The sequence below is a fragment of the Bufo gargarizans genome, chromosome 4, assembly GCF_014858855.1.
Source record: "Bufo gargarizans isolate SCDJY-AF-19 chromosome 4, ASM1485885v1, whole genome shotgun sequence".
Classification (NCBI taxonomy): domain Eukaryota; kingdom Metazoa; phylum Chordata; class Amphibia; order Anura; family Bufonidae; genus Bufo; species Bufo gargarizans.
The window spans coordinates 392,521,613-392,543,233 of NC_058083.1; the positions used below are offsets into that span (position 1 = coordinate 392,521,613).

Consider the following 21,621-nt stretch of genomic DNA (forward strand, 5'->3'; position numbering starts at 1 on the left):
TTTCTTCTCTGGCTCAGGGTTCACGGTCACTCCACAAACCTTGTTAGCGCCTAAGTTACTACTTCCCCTCATCTACGTTGATGCAGGGTATTGGTTCTGTGGTTTTTTCTTCCAGTCTCGTTCCAGACCGACTGACGTTTTCCATATTCTCCTTCTACAGGTGAATCCTACCCGTTGGTCCTGGGTGTCCTACCCGTATCTACAACTACGTCTCAAGACTTGACTACTGACTGCCACGTCAGTCCGATGGTAGTCATGCCTTTTCACTGCACATTCCGTGGCTAGACTACGAGACTCACCATGCCAGGCGGAGCGGGGATGCTGTCACAACTCGCCACCGTTGCTGGAGTTTCGTTCCTGGAACAGAACACCCCTTCTATTCTTCCTCCTCAAGGCAGGAGTTTTTTTTTTTTTCCTCTCATCTTGGTCTGGTAGAAATTTCCGTCGAGCAGCGTTGCTACACCGTCAATACACGGTCGCTGACGGAACTCCTCACCGCCGGTGATTCTTAGATCGTCTCTACTTCTACCTATCCAATGTATTGCCTTGGCTTACTGTTGGACATGCCTCATTCAGGCGTTTTTTTCTTAGTAGTTTATCAGCCGGCTTCTCAGTCTCCCCACAAGCCTTTTTGGCTCGAGGGACTTCGGTGGACTAGTTACGGTTTCTGTAATTCCCCCTTAAACCCTTGTGGGATATGTCTCTCCGACTCCGGTCCTGGAATGTAGTTCTTTTCTTGTGGCTATCACATCCATCAGACAGGTGTCCGGGTTGGGGTGCTCTCTCGCAGAGAACCTTCCTGGTTCTTCACAGGGATAAGCGGTCCTCCGGCCCGTTCATTCCTTCTCTCGATGGTGGTCTCTGATTTCCATTTCAATGAAGAAATTGTCCTTCCATCACCGTGTCCCTCCCCTTCACTAGGGGACTGGAGTTACACCATTTGGACATTGTCAGGGCTGTGACGATTTATTTGCCAGCCTCCAGTTCCTTCTGGCGTACGGGCTCCTCTTTTTTTGTCATTCCGGAGGGTCCTCGCAAGGCTTTGGTGGCTTCCAGGGTGGAAATTGCACGTCTGAAATTGCTGAAGCAGACTGCACCCGGGGTAGGGTTCTGCTCTTTGGTGTCACGGCTCGCTCCACCAGAGCGGTGGGCGCTCTTCGGCTCGGAGGATTCAAGTTTCGGCCGCGCAGTTGTGCAAGGCGGCTACTGACCTCCTTACACACATTCAAAAAAATTTGCCAGGTGCATACTTATGCGTCGGCGAGCGCAGCCTTGGCCCGCATGGTCTTGCAGGCGGCAGTTCTTAGTTGCCTGCAGGGGCGCTTGCTCCATGTGTCTGTGGTTTTCCCTCCTTGTGGACTGCTCTCAGACATCCCATGGTCTCTGTGTCCCCCAATGAATATGGGCGAGAAAAGGAGATTTTTGTATAACTTACCAGTAAAATCTTTTTCTCACTCTTCATTGGGGGACACAACACCCACCCAGTATTGTTGTTCGGCCACAGTTGTGGCTGTTGCTTGTTAGAACCTGGTTTGGTTCTCGGCATTGTTGCTGTTCCACGTTTTTTCGTTGGTTTACTTGCTTCTCCTACTGCTTCTCACAAACTGAAACTCTCTCTCCAGGCTGGAGGGGGTATAGCTGCCAGGGGAGGAGCTAACAGGTTTTACTAGTGGCAACGCCCCCTAGAGGACATAGCTATACCCATGGTCTCTCTGTCCCCCAATGAAGAGCGAGAAAGAGATTTTACTAGTAAGTAGTACAAAAATCTCGTTTTTCTACGCCTAAAATAGGTGTAGAAAATGATGAAGATGGGCTTGCTGGCCCACCCACTTCCTCAACCAAGCCCCACCCACTTTTTTAGACCTGGTGTGAGCAGGGTAAAGTCGCTGATTGCGGCGCAAATAACCTTTGAGCCGCAGTCTGCACCAGAAATATGCCTAATATAGATGGATTTCTGGATAATAAATGAGCCCCTTGGTGTCTACAGCTCCTATGGTAACAGACCGCAAACAAACCCTGTGTAGTCTTAGCCTGCAGTCAGTTTTCCTTCCTTTTTGTCCCCTACTTTGCAAAGGACAAACAAAAGGGAATATAACTGCAAGATCAGACTGCACAGGGCCTGTTTATTGTATGTTACCATGGTGACACATGGAGGCTGTGTAGGAGCTGTAGAAGCAAAACGGCTGGAAATGTTATCACCTACTTGAAAGTTCTATCATCTCACGTTTTAGGTGCGTTAGGCTAATAAAGCAAAAATGATGGGTTGTTAAAAGGTTAACATAACGTACAGATGGATGTAGTTTAATATGTGAAATGGACCAATCGATTTTAACTCAAGCTTTGTGCTCATACAGTTTACAATGACATTTATGTAAGTGCTCCTAGTGTAACTCGCACCCACTGTCTAGTACTATACTGTACAGCAGATGGCAGTGTACACTTAAGAATTAAACCTAAAAACTTTGCCGGTGAGTGAATTGCAGTAGATACCAATACCAGATACTCTCTATATCTTCACATGTTAAGACTGATTTATTCAGTACAAAGGAAGAATACAATAATCGCTTTTCAGTAATTCAGGTAGCATTCACGTACAAATGAAGTATTTAGACCTTGAATTTATATGCAAGTTTTCATTCAGTTTATTTCCATAAAAATCTGCACCGGTCTATTGGTTGTAGTAAGTAATGGAACTCCTCTTTTCCTTCCAGTTGTACAAGGGAAGAATCAATGCTACAAGTCACATCATCCAACATCCCATGTACGGAGCAGGACACAAGTTCCGCACCCTCCACCTGCCTATTTCTACCACACTGGCAGAGCTGCTTGACCGGGTCTCTGGTAAGGGGGGAAGATTATTGATTTTTTTTTTTTTTTTTTTTTTTTTTTTTTTTTAGTGTGTGTTTTTAGCATCTTCTTTTGTTTTCGGTTTAGTGATAGGCAGACAGTGACTACAACAGCAAGTTGAGTATTTTTTTTTTTTGCTGCGGCGTGTGTGTATATGTGTGTGTGTGTATATATATATATATATATATATATATATATATATATATATATATATATATATATATATATATATATGCAGTTTTCACACTAGCCATTAAGGCACCACTTCTTGGTCTGTACAGATCACTTTACTGCAGTTATCTGCTTATCATTACAGGCAGGATTGGAATAACACACCTATATACACACATAACACAGGATCCACCATTGTTCTCTGCACAGATCACAGAGCATGCCTAGAAAACTCTTCCATAAAAGTCAAGATGTCTCCGCATGTCCATTGTGTTTATGGTCCATGTGGCTGCTGTAAAGCAATTTTCTAAATGCTGTAAAACAAATGCTCAGACAAGATGGCAGCCCCCATAATCATGTTTCAAAAAAAAAAATAAAAAATCTGCCATCAGAAAATAAAAACAGATTAGAGAAAAAGGATATGCGTCGCTATTTGGTTTTAACCAGCTGAAAAAACATTTTTGGTAGTTTGTACCAAGATGATAAAATCAAGGACATACTAATTTCCCTTATCCTGCGGAACAGACCTATGGATGCCGACAGCACACAGGTGATTTGGTCCATATCTGATCTGCATGAGCCCTGAGTTGCACATATTGCACAAATGTTGTTGTTTTTTAAATGTTTTAATGTAGGCTACTTTCACACTAGCGTTCGTCGGTCCGCTCGTGAGCTCCGTTTGAAGGAGCTCACGAGCGGACCCGAACGCCTCCGTCCAGCCCTGATGCAGTCTGAATGGAGCGGATCCGCTCAGACTGCATCAGTCTGGCGGCGTTCAGCCTCCGCTCCGCTCGCCGCCAGGCGGACAGCTGAACGCTGCTAGCAGCGTTCAGCTGTCCGCCTGGCTGTGCGGAGGCGAGCGGATCCGTTCAGACTTACAATGTAAGTCAATGGGAACGGATCTGCTTGAAGATGACACCATATGGCTCAATCTTCAAGCGGATCCGTCCCCCATTGACTTTACATTGAAAGTCTGAACGGATCCGCTCAGGCATCTTGCGCACTTAGAAATTTTTCTAAGTTATTAATGCAGACTGATCCGTACTGAACGGAGCCTCCGTCTGCATTAATATGATCGGATCCGTTCAGAACGGATCCGATCAAGCGCAAGTGTGAAAGTAGCCTTACATATAAAGTTTGCTCTTTACACACACATTTCCATAAAGCATTATTCACACAGCCTTATCATGGCCGTGTGTTGGAGTTATAGAATTAGCTCTGACATTGGAATATGATCCCATCGCGGCCACATGTCTTTAAAGGGAACCTGGAATTTGTGTATAGAGCTGAGTACATGGGCTGCTAGATGGCCGCTAGCACATCCGTAATACCCAGTCCCCATAGCTCTCTGTGCTTTTATTGTGTCAAGAAAACTTTTTTATAGATATGTAAATGAGGCAAGAAAGAAGCCCAAGGTGCTGTTACAAATGTTTCCTGAGCCCAGCCATGCCCATTGTGAAGGAGCCCAGCACTGCCTCGCATACTCCAAATCTCCTCCTTGCTCCCTGACATTGCAAAGCTAGGGCTCGCGATGCGTGAGCTAGCGCATGTGCAGTGTCGGCATAGTGTTCCTTCCCTGTGCTGGCATCAGGCTCCAGGAACGAACTGCACATGCGCTAGCTTGCGCATCGCAAGGTTACGACACTCTAGCTTTGTAATGTCAGGGAGCAAGGAGGAGATTGGGAGGATGCGGGCGGTGCTGGGCTCAGAGTCAGAACGCTGGACTCATCTCTCAAGCATGGAGGAGATAGAACTCATCTAAGGTTCATTTCCAGATCTATAAAATCGTTTTTACAATAAAAGCACTGGATATTGTGGATGTGCTAGCGGCCATCTAGCAGCCCATGTCGGGGTTTGTTGGGACTAACTTGTGTAGTGGGTGCCACCAGTTTAAATACATCAGTACTGAACAGATCTACAGATATTTAATACATGCTCAAAATATCAATATGACTACTTAAAAATTGGTCATACTGTGTGTGTAGAACTTGCAAAGGTAGGAGCCACTCCGACCTTGCTCATAGAAGGGGAGTGGTAAGGGGGGGGGGGGAAGAGATCCTCCTCTATATACCATTCATATGTCCCGATTTGGCTTGTGCACAAGGGTTTTTCTAATGGGAGAACCCCTCTGCCACAATCCAGCAGCAGATTTGTTCCAGAAATCGATGTACCGTGTGCAGAAACAACCCCATTTAGATGTATGGAACGTATGGTCCCAGAAATTTCTGAAGCACATCCGTCTGGTGCGACTATCCCGTTCTGTCCCAATTGTACTCTGCATATTTTCGAGTGCCGTGTGATTTCTGCCTTGCTCTTTCGGATAATGACGTCAGCGGCACATTCCCTCTGCTTTCGGTTGCCGTACCAAGTCCGGAACTGACCAAATCCTATTAAGGCGGCATGAATTTTCAATGTAAATGTCGAGGCCAGTGGTAAAGTAACTGCCCGGGAGCAATTACCGTTCATAAAAGTTAATCATGTGGAAGTGAAGCTTGGTCTCTGCCCCACAGTGTCAGACATCCAGCACATTTTGTAAGGCTGAACCATGTGACCCACCCTTTACCCCATATTAAATACGTATCCGCCATTAAATTCCGGTTGAGCTTTAACAAAGCAGTAAAGGCTCTTCTTAAGTGCCCTAGACGTATCTGCTGCTCGGGGCTTCCTACAGTTATGAATGGGTTTATTGCTTTAGATTTTATCCTCATTCAGTTTTATGATCTGTTCTTTGGATAGAGCTAATTCTATACATCAGTCAGGAGGAGAACCATGTGTATTATAAAGTGTATGTATATGTGTGCATATACAGTATACCTGGAGAGAGAGGCACATAGATATAGACGGGTGTAGAAAGACCTTTATTGTAAATTTACCTACCCAAAAATGTATTGAGGGAGAGTTGTCAAACTGGTTTAAGGAAAAACTGGCTTAGTGGCCCATAGCAACCAATCAAATCTCACCTTTCATTTTCCAAAGGAGCTCTGAAAAATTAAGAATGGAATCTGATTGGTTGCTCTGGGAAACTCAGCCAGTTTTCCTTGGGTGGCTGGGGCGATCCCTGTCAGCACAGTGCCTGCATTTCACTACTGGTGCCTATGGCCACAGGGCATCTGCATAAAAGAAGTATCGACTGGCGTGCAGCCGATCATTTGTCCATTGGATCGTTGGTATGAACGATCAGACCACCGATGTACATCAGAGAGGGACTATAAAAAAAGAAAATGTAAGATAAAAGATTGGGCTTGCAAAAAAGATTTTTGATTATTTACATTTTCCATGTCTATCTATATTTAAACAAAAAAAAAAAATCCTTCAGTTTTCGCTCTTGCCACTAAGCCTAATATAGGAGCAACTTCTTGCAGTTATCTGCTTATCTGTCATTCTAATCCTGCCTGTAACGGTATCACCTCTGTGTATAGATAACATAGGATCCACCATTCACAATATGTGATTGTCAAATTATCTATTCTTTTCCTGTGCAATGGGCCTCTGTACAGAAAACACTCCCATAGAACTCAATGAGGTCCCCTCCTGACCATTGTGTCTACGGCCCTTGGGGTTGCTGTCGAGCAATTTTCTTACTAATTGCTGTTAACAGCTCAGGCTAGATGGCCGCCCCCATAATCATGGTCAGGAAACAGAATAAAATCTGCAGTTAGGAAAAAATGTATCACTAAATTTGTCGATGACACGTTTCCTTTAAGTTTCAAATGTCAAAAAACAGAAGCATCAATAGTGAGCAGTGCTCTACGGGTCCGTAGTCACATCAGAGAGGCGTGTTTGGGCCAGTGATATCTACAACGGTGCTCAGCTTGCATAGTCCAGTAATGAACATCCTCAATATATACCTTTATTGAAGTTCACATAAAACCAGGCTTCCGAGAGCGCAGTGCACAGGCAGGCAGCAACAAACGTTTCACGCTAAATGCGCTTCCTAATGTATTCAACGTCATAGCTCCTGTGCGCTCAAATATATGCACCCAGTACACACATTACAAACAATTAGATGCATTTATGATTGATTTAGGGAACATTTTAAGTCTATTTCTTCAAGTAATTGTTCATCTCGTCTCATTGAGCATATAGAAAAGGGTGGACAGTAGCGATCCAGATGTCCTGAGGTTCAACGGTATTGAACATAATTGAGTGATTGACATAAATTATTGCTGTAAAGGCAGGCTAAGGGTACTTTGACACTAGCACTGTTAGAATCCGGCAGGCAGTTTCGTTGCCTGAACTAGGGTTGGGCAATATACCGGTGTTGGCGGTATACCGCGGTATTAGGAGACAGCGATATGGCGATATCGCTGTTTCCTAATTACTGCAGTATTTTGTGACGTCATAGAAGCGGTCATGTGCGCTGACCGCTTCAAAATCTGTGTCCTGCGTCCACCCACCCCAGCATGATTCCATACCAATTGCTGCCTGCAGCGGCTACCCCAGCTCCTCCACGCAGGCTCCCATAATGCAGTCTCCGCCCACAGACATCTGAATCAGATGCGCAGGACAGGACAGGAGCGCCATCAACGCTCCTGCTTACAGCCTGCAATACACCTTCTAGTAGGAGACGCCACATGAGATTACTATAAACCACTCGTTCTGGTACAGAATTAACCCTGTAATGGTACATAGCAGCTTGTGAACCTGGCACTGATGGCAGTAGCCAATCACAGGCAGTTTCACATTTGTATCTCAGCAGAGGAAACATTGAAAACAACGCTATGATTGGTTGTTATGTTGCAAGGTCACATAAGGCTCCATCAAGGGCGACATAAAAACACATGTGATACAAAGGTAGTAAAAAATAAATAAATAAATAACATATACCTATTGGTATTGATGTGATCGTTCAGCCCCATAATACCTTAGGGTACTTTCACACTTGCGGCAGGACGGATCCGACAGGCTGTTCACCCTGTCGGATCCGTCCTTCCGCTATTTCGCCGTGCCGCCGGACTGCCGCCCCGTCCCCATTGACTATGATGTACGGCAGTTCGCGGTCAGAGGCCGCCGGACTAAAAAGTCGGACATGCAGGACTTATAGTCAATGGGGACGGAGCGGTGGCACTGCCAAATAGCGGAAGGACGGATCCGACAGGGTGAACAGCCTGTCGGATCCGTCCTGCCGCAAGTGTGAAAGTACCCTTAGTTATGTCACATGCTGAATAGCACAAAATATAAAACACAAAAATCAATGTTGGAATTGTTTTGGTTTTTCCATTGGCCCCCGAAAGTGTTACTAGAAGTCAATTGACTAGTTAGACACCCGAAATGGTTAAAAATATGAAATATAAAAGTATAACAATTAACATCTTCTTGTGGCTGCCCCATACAGTAGAATGTCTCCGTGTGGCCCCAAGTGTTTTTTTTTCTTCTAAATGGGCATTTATCGCGATAAATTTCCTAATATAGTTATCGTGGGAATATTTTTGATATCGCCCAACCCGAGCCTGAACTGCCTGCCGGATTCGGAAATCCGTATGCAAACAGATTTTTTTTTTTCCCGGATACGGGTCCGTTAGATTTATTAATTGAAATACCAGATACGTCTTTCTGGTATCATCCGGAATAACTGATCCGGTATTTAATTTTTTCAAAGCTAGAAAAACCTGCGAATGCGCAGACCGGAATACCGGATCCATGAATGTGGCAATTTCTGGAACACTTGGTACCAGATCTGGCATTAATACATTTCAATGGAAATTAATGCCTGATCTGGCAAGTGCGGTAGTCTTCCGGAATTGTTGTCCAGTCACATACCGTACAAGGGACGGAATGGAAAACCTCCTGATGCATACTGAACGGATTACTTTCCATTCAGAATGAATGCATTGTGAGAAAACTGAAGCTTTTTTTTCCGGTATTGAGACCCTACACCAGATTTCAATACCAGAAAAGAATAACGCTAGTGTGAAAGTACCCTTAATGGATCATTTGGATGAATGCCATAAGAATATTGGTGTATTCCTGTATTGTGCATATATTACTATGACACTTAGTGTGTATATACTTGTGCATGCCGGCACCATCATGTAGAAACCTTGAGGAAAGGTGTGTAGTGCGAAATGACCATTGTTGCTTGCCTGTGCGCTGTGTTCTCTCGGTAATAGATCATTTGGAGAAACACCATGACAATAATAATAGTGTAGTCTTGTAATTCGTGTAAGTGTTGTGCTGTGTTATTGTGCGTGTCTTGTTACTATGCCAATGACTAAAGAATGTATATATTTTGCTGACACCTTGATTTAGAAAGCTTTATGGAAAGGTGTGTAGTGCGAAACGCCCACTGTCACTTGCCAGTGCGCTGTGTTCCCTCAGTGCACAGTTATTGTGTATGTGAGTTCTAAAAGAAAGTCATCCAAAGTAGTCGGTCACCTTTTCGGCCAACATTTTTCTCACATCTATGGTCAGCTATGTAGTCCACGTCACTTCCCGTTTTTATCTCCTTACTTTATCAGGATATGATTCTAGCTCTTTGCTTAAAGGGAACCACTTTTACTGGATCTTTTCCCACAAAAATATATCAATCTGCTCAGCTCCTCCTGCTCTTTAACATGGTGCTTTCAGATTGGACTGCATTTTGTGGTGACAGGTCCTCTTTACGTAGAATTTGGGAACTTGCTGTGTATAGGTTTCTTGAGATCAGTTGAAGTTGTATAAATCCTAATGCAATGAGCCCCTCAGACAGCCAGAATGGTATCATTTATATGGCTACGCAGGAGAATTAGCTATGTATCGGGAAATGGCACCCTAAACCCAATAAAGGTATATTGGGAAATTCATCAGCAAAGACGAGTATAGTGTTTAAAGGTGGCCATTTACTTCAGACGGTGACTTTCATTCCACAAAGAGTGGTGATACGATCAGCAATGGCTGTATCTGCCCTGTACAGGTACCTTTACACGAGGCCATGGTTTTTTGGTGTGGTGAAAGTGTCCGACAATGACCCTTTAGATGTGCCGATTTATCATTCACAAAATCAGAATTTTGGTTGCATATTCCCTTGTTTGTAAAGCAGCCCGTTGCATTTACACAAAGCGGAATTGTAGTGGCGTGCAGTGAACGATTCCTGGTTACACGTAGGAAATCGATAACGTCCAACACAAGTGAACCAACGAGAAATAGGCCTGTTGTCGCTCTAGCATTCATTGCTCTTTTATTGCTCGACAATTGATTTAACGATCGTTTACACCCGAGGTGCACAACCTGCGGCCCTTGATACCATTCTGTGCGGCCCCCAACCATCTGCTAACAGACATGTATGTCTATGTCTTGTGGCTGCTCACATGTATTCCCCCATTAGATGGGAGTCCTGGAAGTGTAACTAGACAGTAATGGTATATACTGTGTTTTCAATATGCCAAAAATACAGTCTTTCAGTTTTTAATACCTCTTTAATTTTTATTTTCTGCCCTTGACGTTGGTTCAGTCTGACAATGTGGCCCTCACCTAGAAAATGTTGTCCACCCCTGGTTTACACGATAATTGGCTTGTGTAAAGGTACCTTCACTCATGTCCATGGAAATTTCTCCGATACAATGTTGCTGCTGCTTAGTGAGGGAAAGTCCGTTCAGAAAAGCATGATTATTGGCCCAAAATATCTGAATTCCTAAAACGTTTGCAAAGTCAAGGACAGAGTGTTCATAGACGCGGACTCCATGTGTAAGCGGTGGATTTAGCATCCGCTAGGTGCACAGATATTACAAGCAATGATTCTTGCATTGATGACGCTTTCTCCTTTTTAAAACCTTGAATAACTGAATCTTGTTGCTGCGTCGATTATCGGACATGCTGCTCATGCAGGGGCGTGCTTACTGTCCTCCTGTCTCTTCGTCCGTGATGCCGTCACATGTACACTAGTTACAGAAGATATTGGAAGTGGTCCCCTAGGCTCACATTTGCTGAGTTTTATCTCATAGGTGTAGATTTTAGATATTGCTGATGTACTCTTTGATGGCTGGCCTCGGGGATAACGTGAGGATTGGCTTTGAAAGCAAAATCTTTCCTAGTTTCTGATATAAAGTAATTGGGACATGTGAGATCAGATGAACCTGGTGGTCATATACCTGATCGCATATAGTACCTGTTCTGGTAAAATCTGACACTTCTTTTATGTACTGCTTTTTGCATAGTTTGTAGCATATATACGTTAAAGGGTTATCCCATGACTATTGTAAAAAAAAAAAAAAAAAAAAGAAAATCAGACACCATATGGTACATAGTCAGAACAAGTCCTGTACCTCACATGGATCCGTAGATCTCTCCATTCATTTCTCCAGTTGCTGTGCTAGATTTATATCAAGCTGTCAGCTTTCGGGGCATGTTCTTTCTCAAGAGTGTGTCCTTTCTGCTGCAGCTCTCTCCTTATCACAGCTCAGGAGGCAGTTGATGGATGAAACTGAGCATGTGCGTCCATTTCAATGAGCTGGACAAAGAAATAATAAAAATTAAAAAAAACAGCAGGTGGCACTATACAGATAGATTTCAGTGAATACCTCAGTGGCTATGCTACATTTTTAATTACATGCCATTACAAAATTGTTCAGATGCAGGAGCTGGTTGTAAAACTGTAGAATATGGGCGACAACCCCTTTAACTACGGTACATCACAGCATATTCATTCTGTTTTCAAATGCTATAACAAGCCGTGCTATAGTCCACATTCACATCTTTGGTAAATGTTCCCAGCAGGCTGTTGCAGCAGAGAATTGCCTGTAATGAGGTCTGGAGATGATGAGTCCACTTTCCGGCATAAATGTCAGATTTTGGCCGTTCATATACCTCCACATAAAGCAGTTGGATCATCTCTGATGGAGATGTGACCATAGCCTTATTGACAGGCATTTTAAATGTAAATGGCTCATGCTGTATGATAAATTTGGTCTAACGTTACACCATCTATTGGTTTAAGGAGTTCTTCACGAATGAGCCACCAGCAACTTGTCCTCGACTGTGAACAGGATAATCGGGGCCAGTGCCAGAGTGCATTGAGGCCTGGGTCTCACCCCTTATAGGTAGCTCTTCAATTGGAGCAAACCAGTTCTGCGCATACAGTACTCAAATTGCTGGCGGGCATTTTAAAAAATGTCGGCGACCCCTTTAACTTGTTTTGCTCCAGAATTTGGCACATTTTAAAGAGGTTGTCTCGCTTCATCAATGGCATTTATCATGTAGAGAAAGTTAATACAAGGCACTTGCTAATGTATTGTGATTTGTCCATATTGCTTCCTTTATTGGCTAGATTTATTTTTCCATCACATTATACACTGCTTGTTTATGACCACCAATCCACCAGGGGTGGTCGTACTTGACACTATAGAAAAAGTGCTAGACTATAAGCACTCCCCAGCCACCAGAGAGGCTGGCTTTTTCCTTATATTGTAGGGTGGTCAGAACCATGGAAATGAGCAGTGTATAAATGTGATGGAAAAATGAATGGAGCCAGCAAAGGAAGCAATATGGACGATCGCAATACATTAGTTAAGTGCCTTGTATAACTTTTTCTACATGACAAATGCCATTTGCTGAAGTGAGACAACACTTTAAAGGCTGTGTACACCTTCAGAGGTATTTTTTATGATTTCATGTTACTTATTTTTGGCTAAATATCATTTTTCCAATTTAAATTTTTTATTAAAAATATTGCGCTCTTCTGTCACAAACTGTTGCGGTAACAGTTTTTCTAGCTGTGTGACTGGTACTTTCACTTTGTGTCGGTCATCTAGTAACCCTTATATCTAAACTACTAAGAGATCATAAACACTTATTTAAAGGGGTTGTCCGGGTTCAGAGCTGAAGCTGGACATACCCTTATTTTCACCCAGGCAGCCCCCCTTCCACCCTGCAGTGTGCTCGGTGACGTCACTGACTCTGATGGGTGGGCTTTAGCGCTGCCCTATTCGTTTTACTTGCTAGGGCATCGCTAAATCCCGCCCATCAGTGCCGGTGACGTCACCAGGGTTCCTGGCAGCCCCATGGAGAGTGAGCATCGGAGCATGAACTCCTCCGATGCTCATGTCAGGGGGGCTGCCGGGGTGAAAATGGAGGTATATCCGTATGACAACCCCTTTAAGCCACATTCCTATCAGTAAGATAAGGACTGAGCTTTAATGAGTGTTTATAATGTCAGAGATAAGGAGTCCATCCTCTCCCCAAATGACTAAAAAGACAAAATCCAAAGGAAGCTAGTACAGAATGTCAGCTCTACAGAAAAAAGGAAGCCAGTTTTTTTAAATAAAGACAAATTAAAAAATATTTTTAGATCAAAATGAGTACAATGCAATATTAATAAAATAAAAAAAGCCCCCAAAGGTGTGCATAGCCTTAAGCCAAAGAAAAAGATCCAATACAGTGATGAAGTCCAATAAAAGATTCTTCTTTATTCCATCATTTAAGGTGTACCTAAACCTTCAAGCTATTTTCTTTATGGCCATTACAAATCCCCCCCCCCCCAAAAAAAAATTGTTATATATTTTTCATTGATTTTATTCTCTTCCTATTAAAACAGGTGCCCGACGTTTGAATCATTCAGAATTAGTTTGGGTGGTGCACAGACTGATTTCTACAGTGTGTGTCGCAGTGAGCACAGGCCTGGAGCACCCTGCTGCTGCCGCCTGTCCTTGTCCCATTAAAAGCCTGCCATAGTACATCAGTACACCAGTGTGTAGTGTCAGGCTTTAGCGGAGTGGGATCTGGCAGGAGCTCTGCACGGCACATTCCTGCTCCTGCCTGAGCCTTCTCTGCTCAAAGCTCTGCATAGCACATCCATGGCAGATTTGCACCACTTTTTTAAACATTTTACACAGAAAAAAAAAACCTTTAAGTCTTGGGCCTGTGGGTTTCAGACTTTATCATGAAAAGGTAACGTGAGGGACGTGACAACCTTGTGTAATGATATTGGAGTATAAGACAGTCTCCCTGCTCTTTGTATGACTTATTAAAAAATAATTAAGCATCTGCATTGAGTAATTGAAGAAAAAGGAAAACCGTCGGCACATTGGCTCTGTCGCTAACTAGCATCCACTTCCATCCTACTTTCCTGTGACTGGGATGTATAACGTGACTTTGTTTTTCTCCCTCTCTTCCTAGACACGCCAAGCATCACTGCAAAGTTGATTAGTGAGCAGAAAGATGACAAGGAAAAGAAAAACCATGAGGAGAAAGAGAAGGTGAAAGCGGAAAATGGATTCCAGGATAATTACAGCGTTGTCGTTGCTTCAGGTAAATATCTATGGGGGACATTTATCATCTATTATGTCTGAAAAAAGGGGTTAAAAATTTGCAAACTATGTTTGCGACATTTTAAAAATTGTCGACACTCACTTTTTTCCACTGCCATCACCAGAAACCACAACAAATGTATCTTTTATTTACACCAGTTTTCTGGCGCCAATGAAGCCAGAAATCTTTGGTAGCTCCGAGCTGCCATAGATTTCTGTTTAGGCGCACGGACTACTGGATGATGCGCATGATTTATGATGAGGCATGTTCGTTTTGAGCAACTTGCGCAGTTTAGCTATTGTTCTCAACCTTGTTCGATCTTTCTTCTTAGTCGTTTTTACATTTAACATCTTCAGAACCAAATGAATGAACGTGTAGGGATATTAATGTCTTTAAAAGTAATGCATACTTGTCCTGCTCTCCAACTAAGGCCTCTTGCACATACGCAAAACACGGATGCCGCCCGTCTGCCTTCCACAATTTGCGGAACGGAACATACGGCTCATTATAGAAATGCCTATTTTTGTCCGCAAAACGGACAAGAATAGGACATGGTCTATAATTGTTGCGGGGCCACAGAATGGAGCAACGGATGTGCTCTTTTGCAGACCCATTGAAGTGAATAGGTCCAAACCTGAGCCGCAAAAAATACGGCTCGGATGCGGAACCTAACCACAGTCGTGTGCAAGAGGCCTAAGAACGGGGAATAAGGGCCGTTAAGGTCCCAGTTGACAGACCACTACCTATTTTGCTTTCAAAATGCTGATTTTCAAAATGCTGATTTAACGTGCTAAAAAATGTAAAAATAAAAGTGAACATCCCCTTTAAGATGGCCATACATAGTTAATAAACATCAGTGGGATCTTCTAATTTAATCCTCATTGACTGCTGATATAATGTGAATGGCAGATGTCACATCTGCCAACAGCTGATCGGTGTGGCTGCTGGGTGTCGGACCCCCACCGATCAGATATTGATGACCTACTATCCTGATGATAGGTCATCAATATTAACGGCTGAATATCCCCTTTAGTACTTGGACTGCTGCAAGTCTAGTTTAAACAAGAAATCTGAGATTAGATCTTTGGATCTCTGAGTTCTGAAAGGTTGTTGCAGCAGTTTTGATAAATCTGTGTTTTATGAAGCCGGTTAAAAGTGTGACTATTTTTGTATGCTTTATTTCATGCAAAAAATGTGGTTCTGTCAACAGCTACTATACATAAGTAGACCACATTTTTTATTTTATTTTTGTAAGGCGTTTATTACCAGTCAACTACATAATAATAAAATGGCACTGTTCTCCCAGATATGATCTTATATTTGTTTTATGTCTTGGTATTATTTTTTTCTTCCAAAGGATTAAAATCACAGTCGAAACGGGCTGTCTCCTCTACACCACCACGTCCACCATCTAGACGAGGAAGAGTAATGACTGATAAAGTAGGTGGCTCTTCCTCAGGAGTGGACTCTTCAAGCAAGACCATCAGCATCCCCGTGTTCCACCTTTACCATAAATTGCTGCCAGGTAGAGTTACTTTACATCATTTAATGGGATTTTAGGTATTTGAAGGTTAGACAAGTTGAAATTGCATTTTAAATTTTAATTATTTTTTCTTTTTTTTTTTTTTTTTTTTAAGGTCAGCCCTTACCCCCTGAAATGACCCTTGCACAGCTCCTCACCCTCTTGTATGAAAGAAAGCTCCCTCAAGGTTTTCAGTCGGTAGACCTAACAGTCAAACTTGGTTCCAAGGTGATCTCTGATCCAAGCTTGTCAAAAACTGATTCCTTTAAGAGACTTCATACTGAAAAAGGTATGCTTTCAGCTTACGGTATGTACAAGCAACAGTTGGCTCATCTTTTTTTAAGGTTTAACTTAAGAGTTGTAGTCATAAGTTGTTTTTTTTTTTAGTTTTTTTTTTTTCCTTTTGTCTTGTCAATTGCTTAAAAGGGTTACCCCATGACTAATGGAAAAAGTATGGTACATAGCCAATCTTTCTAACAAACCTAGAACCAGACCTGTACCTTACATGTATCGAGAGATCTCTATTCATTGCTCTGCTAGTTATATCAAACTGGCAGCTCAAAGGAAGTGCCTATTCTGCTGCAGCTCAGGAGGGCGTGCCTATTCTGCTGCAGCTCAGGGGGGGGGGGGGGGGGGGCGTGCCTATTCGGCTGCAGCTCAGGGGGGGGGGGGGGCGCGCCTATTCGGCTGCAGCTCGGGGGAGGGGGGGGCGCCTATTCGGCTGCAGCTCGGGGGGGGGGGGGCGCCTATTCGGCTGCAGCTCAGGGGGGGGGGGGCGTGCCTATTCGGCTGCAGCTCAGGGGGGGGGGGGGGGCGCGCCTATTCGGCTGCAGCTCAGGGGGGGGGGGGGGGGGCGCGCCTATTCGGCTGCAGCTCGGGGGGGGGGGGGCGCCTATTCGGCTGCAGCTCGGGGGGGGGGGGGGGGGCACGCCCATTCTGCTGCAGCTCTCGCCCTATCACAGCTTAGGAGTATGAAACTGAGCATGTGCGGCCATCTGAGTGAGTCGGACAAGGAAATGAGGAAAAAAAAGACAGCAGTTGGGGCTGTACAGATACATGTTATTGAATCATTTTTATTTACATGCATTTCCAGATGCTGGTTTGAACATATTTTTTGTGGGGCAACCCGTTATGGCAAAAAAGATTGTTTTTTACGCTCGGCATACTCAAAAAAACAATGTAGTATCCACTAGCTTAATATAACAATGACTATGGTGTCCACTGAAAATACACAGTTAGTTCAATATATTTGGACAGATAACATTTTTTCTAATTTTTTATATTTTTTTAACAATTGTATTTTTATTAAAGTATATATGAGAAACATACAAATTTTCGTATGGAATCCGCCAGACAGCAAGCGAATGGTAAATATACAGGCTTTAACGATTCCAATAAGCCATAGAAATACAGAACAAATAATTCCAGTTTCAGCAATTACAAGTCGTACAAAACTGAGCCATAAATGCCTGCTTCTAAGCAGTCGTAATATAAAAAAAACAGTATCAGTATGATGAACATAGGACAGGACAAGACACAAGAGGGTAGACAGAAGGTTGGGAGGGGTGGTAGGAAGGATACTATTCAGCTGTCTCTGTGAGCATGTCCCAAGATTGCCATATCTTATGAAAATTATCCATAGAATCATTGATAAGTGCAGATAAATACTCCATACGTCTAACCTCCATAATACCGGAGAACAGATCCAACCTAGTCGGTATGTCACGTCTCTTCCAATATTTAGCTATAAGGCGTCTAGTAGCCGACAATATGTGTAACACCAAGCACAACACGTGCTTCTTTAGTACTACTGGGGGCATGTTCAGTAAGAACATGTACGGATCCAGTGAGAAATTTATATTAGTAGTTTGCAATAGGAGTTGCTGGACCTCTCTCCAAAAAGGAAAGATGACATGGCAATCCCAAAAAATGTGGAATAGCGACCCTCGACATTTTTCTAATTTTTGTTGTGTACATTAACAATTCAGATGCAGTTGAAGTTCAGACTTTCAGCTTTAATTCAGTGGGTTGAATAAAATGATTGCATAAAAAATGTGAGGATCTAAAGCATTTTTTAAACGCAATCCCCTCATTTCAGGGGCTCAAAAGTAATTGGACAAATTAAATAATTGTACATAAAATATTCATTTCTAATACTTGGTTGGAAATGACTGCCTGAAGTCTTGAACTCATGGACATCACCAGATGCTGCGTTTCCTCCTTTGTAATGCTGTGCCAGGCCTTTACTGCAGCGTTTTTTTGTTGCTGTTTGTTTGTCGGCCTTTCTGTCTGAAGTTTAGTCTTTAACACCTTAGTGACCACACACATATTTTAAAAATTGCATTCCAAGAGCTATAACTTTTTTGTTTTTTCATCAATGTCTTATTTTTTGCAGGGCAAGTTATAGTTTTTAATGCACCATTGTAATGTAATTAACGTCCAGTGATGTACATGTAAGGTGCGCTGATCGAGCAGTGGTCCAGAAGTCACTGATAGCCGATCCAGCGTCCTTTTCCCAAAATAAATGTAAAAATAAATAGGGAAAAAATTAAAGTAGACCTATTGGGTATCACCCGGCTCTATAACAATATCACATGACCTAATCCCTCAGGTGAACACCGTCAAAAATACATAAAAACTGTGCTAAAAGTGCAACACCAAGCGTTCAAAAAGGCGTATGCCCCCCCCCCAAAATAGTACCAATCTAACCATCGCCTCATCCCGCAAAAAATGAGCCCTTACCAAAGACAATTGCCCAAAAAATATTGGCTAAAAATGGCCTGGGCAGAAAAGTGAAAAATGGCTGGGTCCTGAAAGTTTTTTTTTTTAGTTAAACCCCCCTTTGTTTACATCAGTAGAAAGGCATACTAGTGGTCACTAAGGGGTTAACAGGTGAAATGCATGCTCTATTGGGTTCAGAACAGGTGACTGACTTGGCCATTCTAGAATATTCCACTTCTTTGCTTTAATAAACTCCTGGGTTGCTTTGGCTTTATGTTTTGGGTCATTGGTCGGCGTTTCAGAATACAGATGGACAATCAGTTTGGCTGAATTTGAGCACGCAGTATGTCTCTGAAAACCCCAGAATTCATACGGCTGCTTCTGTCCTGTGTCACATCATCAATAAACACTAGAGACCCAGTGCCACTGGCAGCCATGCATGCCCATGCCATCACACTGCCCCCGCCGTGTTTTACAGATGATGTGGTATGCTTTGGATCATGAGCTGTACCATGCCTTCACCATACTTTTTTCTTTCCATTATTCTGGTAGAGGTTGATCTTGGTTTCATCTGTCCAAAGAATGTTCTTCCAGAAGTGTGCTGGTTTTTTTAAGATGTTTTTTTTTTTTTTTTTTTTTTTTAGCAAAGTCCAACCTAGCCTTATTCTTGAGGCTTATGAGTGGCTTGCTCCATGCAGTAAACCATCTGTATTTACTTTCATGCAGTCTTCTCTATATGGTAGATTTGGATATTGATATGCCTATATCCTGGAGAGTGTTCACTTGGTTGGCTGTTCTGCCATCATCCACCACTGTTGTCTTCCATGGGCGTCCAGGTCTTTTTTCATGGTTGAGGTCACCAGTGCTTTCTTTTTTTCTCAGGATGTACCAAACTATAGATTTTGCCACTCCTAATAGTGTAGCAATTTCTCGGATGGTTTTTTTCTGTTTCCGCAGATGAAGGGTGGCTTGTTTCACCTGCATGAAGAGCTCCTTTGACCGCATGTTTACTTCTCAGCAAAATCTTCAAAATGCAAGCACCACACCTCAAATCAACTCCAGGCCTTTTATGTGCTTAATTGAGAACTAAATAATGAAGGAATTGCCCACACTTGCCAATGTAACAGCCTTTGAGGCAATTCTCCAATTACTTTTGGTCCCTTTAAAAACAGGGTGCCCCATGTAAGGGTACTGAAACTCTTAGGGCTCTTTCACATGAGCGGATGCCGTGCGGGTAATCACCTGCGTGAAAGAGAGCCAAGCCCTGTTCAGGACAGCAGAGACACAGAGTATTAACATGATTGATAATGCTTTGTGCCTCTCTGTGACCTTTTTACTACAAAACCACAGTGAGATAAAGTTGTCACTGATTTTGTAGTAAAAAGATCACAGAGGCAAAGAGCATTATCAATCATGTTAATGCTCCGTGTCTCCGCTGTCCGAAACAGGGCTTGGCACTCTCACGCAGTGGATTACCCGCACGGCATCTGCTCGTGTGTAAGTGCCCTTAAACCCTTCATCCAATTTTAATGTGGATACCCTCAAATGAAAGCTAAAAGAATGGACTTTATGTCCATGTCCATTATATAACTATAACTTGAATGTTTTAGTAAACAGGTACTGTAATAAAAAAAACTTAATTTGTCAGTGTCCAAATATATATGGCCCTAACTGTACATATACTGTATGCAGCTAGATCTGTATATAAGTGTTATATTTATATGTATAGATGGTAATATTCCTGTATGTGACAGCTGAAATGCCTCAGCAGAAAGTCCTGCTGGGTGGTTGATTTAAATGGATATTTACGCTCTATTGTGTGTGGATAGTGCATTACTATTAGATCAGCTCCTTATTATTTCTTCGGGATTCTCTGATGCATTGAGGCTTTTAAATATTTAACTGCAAAACAAATAAAATGACTGCTGAGTTATGGATCCTGTATCCCGCAAATGTTCACATGTTAATTTCCCTATAAAATAGAGCAATTTTGTTTTTATATATTTAAATACTAGGCACTACTGCATTTTATTAAATTCTGTTTATTTGAAGCAGATTCATCAAAAAGAAACAAGGCACGGGTCATGTACCCACATATCAACCATTACACACACTTTCCCCGCATGGGTTCCAGAGAAAACCAGGGGGCACAAACAGTTACATGAGGAACATGAGTATAATATACATGAATCTGACTGCATTTTCCAATTTTTCTGAAAGAAGTAAAAGCAAATAAAAACCAGAAAGAAATAAAGAAAAGAAAGGAAAGAGGGGGGAGGGACAGAAATAGGGGGGAGGAGGGGGGGGGGAGGCAGGACTATACTGCCAGGGGTCCCAGGGTATTACCCAGAGAAGCTTTAAGATACCACGAGGTATACTGAAAGGGCTTCACCAATTCCCTAGTCTCTGGCAGACTAAAGTGCGCGGCAATAAAAGTACGCCATTTATTAAAGAATTTGGAAGCTGAACCTTCTTTGTGCCTAGACGCTTCAATCCTTTCAAATCCCAAAAGAACTTTCAATTCAGAGACCACATCAGGAATGTCTGGCATGGCATCTGTAAGCCATCTTTGGAGCAAGACTCTTTTGGCTACTAATAAGACTGAGTGCAACAAAATCGGGATCAGAGTCTGGTTCACCGGGCGGATATAATGAAAGACCAGGGCCTGGGGTTCCATAGACAATTCCACCGACCAGTTCTTCTTAATATAATCTATCACAGCGGCCCAGAATTTGACTACCTCAGGACACGTCCAAATGCCATGCCAGAAATCCGTAGCCGCCAACTTACAATTGGGACAATGTGTGATACGATCCGGAAACTGGGGAGAGGCCGGAAAGTTAAAACCATAGATTGCCCGGTGCATCATCCTGAAAAAGGTTTCACGCCAAGTCTCGCCTACCACGCACTGGCGTACCTTACTCCAACCTTCCAGGATCTTAACCCCAATCTCATCATCCATGGTGATGTGTTCCCATTTCTTAAAAAGTGTGGAAGCCTTGACCTTCGTGAAATTTCCTGAGAAGGCCCTATACAGCCTAGAGAGTGAAACCGTTTGGGGGGAGAAACCGAGGACTTCATCGAAGGAATTTTTGGACGCTTCCCTCGACAAATCACGCAATCTATGTGAACAGAAACCC

General features: G+C 42.9%; 1 protein-coding gene across 8 annotated transcripts in view; it reads left to right on the forward strand.

Moving 5' to 3' along the window:
- Positions 1-21,621, forward strand: part of BIRC6 (baculoviral IAP repeat containing 6) — a 252,420-nt gene that overhangs the window by 144,423 nt on the left and 86,376 nt on the right. For all 8 annotated transcript variants that reach the window (XM_044289277.1, XM_044289279.1, XM_044289280.1 and 5 more), the window contains 4 exons: positions 2,712-2,841; positions 14,107-14,238; positions 15,596-15,763; positions 15,876-16,049. In XM_044289277.1, the coding sequence (XP_044145212.1) occupies positions 2,712-2,841; positions 14,107-14,238; positions 15,596-15,763; positions 15,876-16,049 (604 nt within the window). The remainder of the gene's footprint in view (positions 1-2,711; positions 2,842-14,106; positions 14,239-15,595; positions 15,764-15,875; positions 16,050-21,621) is intronic.